Source organism: Penaeus vannamei, chromosome 28 (assembly GCF_042767895.1).
Source record: "Penaeus vannamei isolate JL-2024 chromosome 28, ASM4276789v1, whole genome shotgun sequence".
Taxonomy (NCBI): Eukaryota; Metazoa; Arthropoda; class Malacostraca; order Decapoda; family Penaeidae; genus Penaeus; species Penaeus vannamei.
This window is the reverse complement of record NC_091576.1, coordinates 11,318,768-11,326,498: the sequence shown is the minus strand read 5'-3', so window position 1 is coordinate 11,326,498 and position 7,731 is coordinate 11,318,768. Positions and strand designations below refer to the sequence as shown.

General features: G+C 38.1%; 3 protein-coding genes across 4 annotated transcripts in view; 1 reads left to right on the top strand and 2 right to left on the bottom strand.

The window, feature by feature from the left end:
- The first annotated feature begins 3,818 nt into the window (after positions 1–3,818).
- LOC138867178 (uncharacterized) lies at positions 3,819–5,841 on the top strand. The gene is made up of 2 exons (XM_070141783.1): positions 3,819–4,046; positions 4,333–5,841. The coding sequence occupies exons 1-2, from the start codon at positions 3,917–3,919 to the stop codon at positions 5,010–5,012; spliced, it is 810 nt and encodes a 269-aa protein (XP_069997884.1). The 5' UTR covers positions 3,819–3,916; the 3' UTR covers positions 5,013–5,841.
- Positions 5,842–6,067: 226 nt separating this feature from the next.
- The window catches only part of LOC138867081 (putative nuclease HARBI1), a 1,970-nt gene continuing 306 nt past the window's right edge, over positions 6,068–7,731 (bottom strand). Inside the window, exons 2-4 of the mRNA XM_070141518.1 lie at positions 7,672–7,731; positions 7,486–7,539; positions 6,068–6,145 (exon numbers count right to left, since the gene is read on the bottom strand). The exon at positions 7,672–7,731 is cut by the window's right edge and continues 117 nt beyond it. Coding sequence (XP_069997619.1) covers positions 6,068–6,145; positions 7,486–7,539; positions 7,672–7,731 — 192 coding nt within the window. The remainder of the gene's footprint in view (positions 6,146–7,485; positions 7,540–7,671) is intronic.
- LOC138867177 (uncharacterized) overlaps positions 6,661–7,731 on the bottom strand; it is a 20,159-nt gene continuing 19,088 nt past the window's right edge. For both annotated transcript variants that reach the window (XM_070141781.1, XM_070141782.1), the window contains exon 3: positions 6,661–7,731. This exon is cut by the window's right edge. The gene's annotated coding sequence lies outside the window, so the exon portion shown is untranslated.

The window sequence follows — 7,731 nt, the reverse complement described above, 5'->3', positions numbered from 1 at the left end:
GAGAGAGAGAGAAAGGGAGAGGGAGAGAGAAACTATGGTCAAATTCAAATAATATGGTAATTTTCTATATTACGTCCGCATGACCGATATCGACGATTTTGGTATCGTTGGATTCCTCTCACTCTCCACATTGCAAATATATAGTTTTTATTGCGCGCTAACCCCCCGTTAGCGAGAAACTTGGCCCCGATTGCAGGGGAGGGCATGAAAGGTTCCAGGGAAAATGCGGGGTTAAATAGCACTAATAATATAACGCACAGTGAAAATAACCATGGTTATTCACATAACCGGTGGCCCGCCCTCGTCGGCAGGTTTTGCGCCTTTTTCGATGTTACACCGATGGCCTCAAAGTCGAGTTTCCCTTCCTCTGGAATAACGACATTCGTATTCCTAACCGAAATAACCGTCGCGTTCAGAAGTCAGTCATAGTCGCTGTGATGGCCGAGTGTGGAGGGTGCTCGTACTCCGAGACGGATTTTCTGCGCGAGATTGCCACTAGCCAAGAAAAAATGCTAGAGATGTGCTTCTGCCACGGCCTCCTTCGTCGTGAGAAAGATTGCGGCAGGTGCGGGCAGCCAGCATGCCTGGACCTGAAGAAGAAAAGATTCAGGTGTGATAGGGCCGTGGCGGTCAGGAAGCAGAAGAGGCAGCGGTGTGACTGGTCTGCTTCGATGTTCGTTGGCTCTTTCTTTGCGCAATCTCGCCTCGATGTTGAGACCCTGCTGATCTTCGTGATCTTCGGAGAGGTTCACGTTCCGGCTCATGCGGCATGAGCTGGGCCTGAGCGCAGCGACCTTCACCGACTGGTAGAGTTTTTGCTGGGAGGTGATGGTTCACTGGGCTCTTGATCGGCAGGGTATGATCGGCGGCCAAGGAAAGATCGTCGAGGTAGACGAGAGCAAGTTCGGGCGCCGCAAGTACAACGTGGGCCGAGTGATTGACGGGCAGTGGGTCTTCGGCGGTATCTGCAGGGAGACGCGCGATCTCTTCCTCGTCCCGGTGGAGGATCGGACCAGCCACACTCTCCTTGCAGTTATTAAGGAACGGATCGCCCCGGGGTCGATCATCATCTCCGATTGCTGGAAGGCCAACAGCTGCTTCTCTGACGAGTTCGAGCACCTGACCGTCAACCACTCGTACCACTTTGTAGATCCAAACACGCAAGCTCATACGAACACGATCGAGCGGCAGTGGAGGGAGGCCAAGAGGAAGGTACCGCTCTGTGGCCGCAGGAAGAAGCACTTCGCAGGGTACCTGGCTCGGTGCATGTTCCTCATGCACTACCAGGACCTGAATATGAGGTTGGACCACTTCCTGTGTGCTGCAGCGTCGCTGTATCCTCCGGCCTAGGGCCTCCTGCCAGGCGCACCCTGCCTCCTTCACATTTTGCGGCAAAGGAGCACCCTCCCTAGTAATAAGCAGCATTAATAAATCAGGTTAGTACCTTAAAAATCCTAGGTTATTGTAGGTTATCGGCTCCGCATCTAGTTCGTGTGCGCTCTATCCTGCCGTGAATACGTGATGGAGGTTTTGTTTCCTCGGCGGGGGTTAGGGGGCGGCAGCTCCCCTAGGGGGGTCGCAGGGGGTGCAGCCCCCTGCAATGGAAAGTCATGTGAATAAATATGACTATTTTCACTGTGAGGTTAAATTATTAGGGTAATTTTCTATATTACGTCCGGCGCTCCGACATCGTCGCCCCCGCAATCGGGACCAAGTTTGTCGCTAACGGGGGGGTTAGCGCGCAATAAAACCTATCTATTTACATTGTATAGAGTGAGAGGAATCCAAAGATACCAAAATCGTTGATATCGGTCATGCGGACGTAATATAGAAAATTACCAATAATATTTTCAAAAGTACATATAATTTATTTAAATAAATGTCTTGATATTTGTAATCATTTTGTCTAAAAACATTACTGATTTGAATGTCAGGGGGGCTATAAACACCTTTAGTCACATAGCTTATTTTTCGTATATTAGAAGGTTATCTCATATACAGTGAGTAACTTGCCGTCTTCAAACTGATTTCCCAGACGACAGCAGAAGGTGTCATCACCAGTATTACGAGAAAAGGCTAATTAAAGCTCGAATATCGTGAGCTGCGGCAAGCAGTGTTGACGTTTGGCCGGTAAAACTGATTTTTTTTTTTTTTTTTTTTTTGATCGTAGTTTTTTTTTTTTTAAATGTATTCCATTTTTTTTTTTAATTAACAGATTCATTTTAAAGTCGCTTGTTGATTTTAAGTTTGTAATTAGCTGCTATATGAAAAACTCAGGGAGTATTTTTGATATTTCAAACTTATATTAAAATTAGGGAATGCCTTTAGGGATGGGTAGGCCTGCCCGACTTTCTCGATCGAGTTCCAATAATATTTAACGTGCCAGGCACAAAACAATTGCGTTGAAATAAATCGTTTAACAAATCCAAAGAAGTTAACCCTAAAATAAGCACTGGGTCGGGCCTTCCCTAAATTTAACAAACCGGCCGTATAACTGAAATATGTTTGTAAATCAGATAAGTTCAAAGGATGTGTTGAATCTGACATGATTATTATTCATTCTCTGAGTAAATGGTGTATGTTTATTTAAAACAAATAATGATAATGATAAACCCAGGCCAATTAAGGAGAATTGATGTGATCGATTTAAATAATTTTGGAATAGGCAACGAGTCCGACGAAATTAGGCATCATTTTGATAAGAATTCCATAACAATACTTTTAGGAGGGTTAATCATATATCCCGAAACTGTCAATAATAATAATAAAAAAAAATGCTTGGTAACTGTTTTCTAAATTATGAAACCACCCCTATTTTTGCATTCTTGTCGTGAACAGCTAAATTATATAAATTGATATTAACGATGGGAATTAAAAGAAATAATAAATTGGATTTACTTTTCTCTGAGCTCAAATATAAATTGAATTGGTGGCAGTCAGACAAAGAAATAAACAAATGAGTAAATAGCATTGTGTCAATCAAATGAACTTGTATTTCATGCCATAAGAACCATCTAACCATTTATGTCATACGAACATATTTGTCATTATTTCATTCGCAGTAGCTATGAAAAAGATCTAAGAAGGTTATGTAATGGGAAACATGTGTATCATTATTAAATATTGTTAGTTTTGCACAATTTCACTACGCAGATGACAGCTGGCATCCATCCCCCTGCACTGACAGTTTTCAATTTTAGGCCAATAATGTTTTTCCTAATGTTGTGGCACTTACTATAATTTGACTAATAGCCATTCTAATGCACGATTAAGAATTTTTATATAACAACTGTTATAAATTACAAATCATAATTAGCTCTCCTTTCTATTTATTTATTATTATTATTTTTTTGTCAAATTTGATCAGTTTCATTATTTTGACAATATTATATTGCGGGGTCTGATAGCACTGTTTACCTTTTTCCTCAATATTTGCTTATTCAGCTCTATCTTGGCTGTATATATAATATGAGTCTGCCGAGAATGTATCCCAGGTGGGGTTATGGGGGTCAGGCTATTTTTACATCCAATAATTTTGAAAATAGTTGTAAATGCAGCTTTCACTATTAGGAGAAACAATTTTATTTTTAAATTTGAAATCTTTGCTTTACCAGATATTTACCACAAATATTGTTTGTTCTGTTTATCATGTTTACATGTGTTGTATTTTACATTAAAGGTCTATGCCCAGGCTTTGCGTACCTTTAACAGTGCAATGATTTATAAGTTAGATGTATGTGTTAAGTAATGAAATATTTTCTCTGAAAAGCAGTTAACTGTGAGTATGGTTTTATGTACTTTGAGTTGACTTTCGAAAACTGTAACTTCTGCATTTATCTACAGAGTGAAACAAGAGCAGGCAAAGCAGAAGAGAAGAAGTGCTACTGGTGGAGGTCCACCACGAAGTCCACCAAGCATGACTGAGGCAATGTCTGCTGCTGTCATAATCATGGGTCATGAGCTGGCCATGAACGATGAGCCATACGACTCGATGGGGTTACACCCTGTTGATAAGGACGGTGATCCAATTGCCAGTGTGTCCATAGGTAGGTACAGTCATAATTTTAAAATGTTACATTAGTTCACATGAGCATAAACTATATATTCCATTGAGAAGTTAAGGATAACTTAGGATTAATATAAACTAAAGTTTTCCCTAAGTTATCATTACAGATTTGCTATAGAATATCCATGTAACAGTAATAACATGCTTAAATTTAGCCATGATTTCTAAAGTTTAACTTGGCAATCGTTTAAAAGCCATTTGTGATTGAAATTGTACCTTTTAAAATTCATTGTAACTATTTTTTTTATTTATTACAAATCTTATAGATCTACAACAGCCTAGCACATCCAGTGTCCCTGCTCCATCCATTTCTTCCTTCACTCCTGTTCCATCCCCATCCCTTAATCCTTTTTCCTATTCAACCACTACCTCCACTCCCTTCACTCCTGTTCCAGCCCCTTCCCTTAATCCTTTTTCCTATTCAACCACTACCTCCACTAACCCATTTCACTCCAATCCTTCCTCCTTCCTTAGTTTTCCCCATCTCCCTTCTGCATATCTCCCACCTATACCTTCACCTTCCGTAGTACCCCCAACACTTTTTCCAATTCCTTCTACTCCTTCCCCTTCACTAGTCCCACCTTCTTCACCAGTTCCACCTTCTCTTTCACCGTTCACCACCCCTTCACCCTGTATTGTTGAGACTCCAGTCCAGGAACCTCCAAAGAAGAGGAAGAGGACAATACAGGAAGATGTGTTTGAAAAGGCCCAGGAGAGGCAGGACAGCTTTCTCAGACAGAAGGAGAGGAGATTGGAGGAACAACACCAGGCACAAATGCAACTATATGTAAGGACAAACCAGCTGTTGGAGAATGCTGACCAACACATTAAAGCACTGTCCGGTAGGCTTGGACGCTTTTTAGACGCAGGGCACGAGGCATACACGAGCATGTCTGAAGCGTATAAGATGATTGCAGAGTCAATTAGGCGACAGCACAATATGTAATGTTTGTGTTTATTTATTATTACCATTATTATTGTTTTATTATTTTATTTATTTGTATTTTTTTCTTTTGTTTTTGGGATACAAGAAAAATTGCTTATTTTCTTTGGAGAAGTTTTTTGCTTTGTAATATTACATCATAGTCTAGGAATTTGTTTAAATCTGGTACATATATTCTTGATGTTGAAGACCCAAATTCTGTTTCAAGTCAATCAGGCGTTTGGGGACAGAATTATGGGGTTTTGAAAATTATAGTATTTCAGGCCTTTTCGCATTCCTCCCCCCCCCAGAAAAAAAATTGTAGAAATTTCTTTTATATTAAACCTAGGCAGGCCAGTGAGGGCTCATTTTGAAGCTCTGAGATATAACCAATAATGGATTTGGACCAGTGCTAGGGAAAGTGTTATGAAATGTACTTGAAAAACAAACTTTTTTTCCATTTATCTCTGAGAATTAGTACCCCCCCCCCTGACTGTTTCTTGTGCCAATCAGTTGTTTAATCAGAGTGGAACCTCAAAGGGTTTTGAAGCTATGAATCTTTTTATTGGGTTATTACATGTGAATTCAACAGGAGTTAGATTACCTCATAGCTTAGGATTTTGTTCAAATTTGGTATAAATTTTCTTCTTGGTGTGGAAGACCCCAATTCCAAATTTTAAGCCAATTACGGTTTTGGGGACAAAATTATGGGGTTTGAAATATTTTAGTATTTTGGGGTTTTGCACAGCCCCCTGAAAGGAAAAAGAGTAGTATTTTCTTTCATAATAACCCCAGAAAGGCCTGTGAATGCTCATTTTGAAGCTCTCTTTGAGATATGTCCAGAAATGCATTTGGACCAGTGCTAGGGAAAGCATGTTATGAAATGTACTTGATAACATACTTTCCCTAACACTGGTTCAAATGCATCTCTGGACATATCTCAAAGAGAGCTTCAAAATGAGTCGTCACTGGCTTTCCTAAGGTTATTATAAAAGGAAATACTACAATGTTTCCTTTCGGGGGTTGCGCGAAACTCCTAAATACTATAATTTTCACAAGATAATTTTGTTCTCAAAACCCTAATTGGCTTGAAATTTGGAATTTGAGTCTTCCACATCAAGAAGAATATAAGTACCAAATGTAAACAAAATCCTAAGCTATGATTTAATATTGCTATCAAACTCCTGTTGAATTTATATAGGATGACCCAATAAAAAGATTCATAGCTTCAAAACTCTTTGAAGTTCCACTCTGCTTTTTCTATCCTGAATAGTTTGATTAAACAACTGATTGGCACAAGAAATATGCTGTGTGTGTGGGGGGGATACTAATTCTCTGGGATAAATGGAAAAAAAGTTAGTTTTTCAAGTATATTCCATAACATACTTAACCTATTGCTGGTCCAAATGCATTTCTAGGCATATCTCAAAGAGAGCTTCAAAATGAGTCCTTACTGGCCTTCCTTGGGTTAGTATAGATGAAAATACTACCATTTTTCCTTCTGGGAGGCTGCGTAAAACCCCGAAGTACTATAATTTTCAAAACCCCCAAATTTTGTCCTCAAAAGCCTGATTGACTTGAAACTTGGAATTTGGGTCTCCCACATCAAAATTATCAAGTTATTTATGGTGTTTTTTGTGAAAGGAAAAAAATCTGTGATAATTGTAAATGTAAATGTCTTTATGTCTGTGATAGCAAGAAATGTGTGATAAAAGAAAAAATAAAGGTTTCTGTGATAAAAGATAAATGCCAATTTTGTTAGAAGTAATCACATTGATAATGTTTTGTAATGAACTACCAAAGAAGTTTAATTTTGTATTGAGAAAAATAAATATTTTTTGCTAATTATATATTTTATTCACAAACAACAGAACAGATATTGTAAATTCTTACCATCCATATACATGTATATGTATTAATTCCTTTACAATCATATATTTAACAGTGCTTCTATAAATGCATTATACGTAACAGAAAAAATAATCAATGAATCAATTAATCTCTGAAGCAGTGGGAGAATTAATTACATAATCATTAATATTTCACACGTTTATTTATTAATCAATATAAGAAATCATAGAGCAAAAGCCAAAACACATTTTAAATCGTAATTCAAGGCAAACAAAACATGAACCTCTAAACAGCATAATAATAATTAAAATATAATTTTTATGAAATAATATACCCAATAATTCTCCATAATATGAAACATCCATTATCACAAGAGACCAGCACTGACTAGAACTAAAAAGTAAGGAAAAAACATTGTGTCACTTCAGAAACCATTGGCCCAGCGTCAGAATCCACATCAAGAACAAAAATATATTTTTCCAATATTTTTTTATACAATCAATAAATATCTTTTGCTAAAAATATATACATTGACAGTTAATATTTTCCTAGTTAGAAATTTAAAAAATAATAAAAATAAAATTATATATCTAAATCAGAAAAAAATCAACAATAAAATTTCTCCGGGTATTGTCTTCCTGCACACCCTGGGCTCTGACACCAGGGGCATCTTGAGGATCAAGTTGGACATCTGGTAGATCTAAAGGAATTTTATAAGTAATTGCAATGTTGTGCAAAACTGCACAAGCCATAATGATTTTTTTGCTTGTGTCCAACTTAATCTCCTTTTAAGCACACCAAATGCTCTCTCTATAGTATTCCTAGTCCTGACATGGGAGGAATTATACCTACTCTGCTTGTCAGTACTGGGATTACCAAAAGGAGTCAGAAT

Excerpts from the sequence above, each read along its gene's own strand:
- LOC138867178 (XM_070141783.1), top strand. The coding sequence starts at position 3,917 with ATGACTGAGGCAATGTCTGCTGCTGTCATAATCATGGGTCATGAGCTG. Across the intron at positions 4,047-4,332 it reads AATTGCCAGTGTGTCCATAG|ATCTACAACAGCCTAGCACA; the intron begins GTAGGTACAGTC and ends CAAATCTTATAG.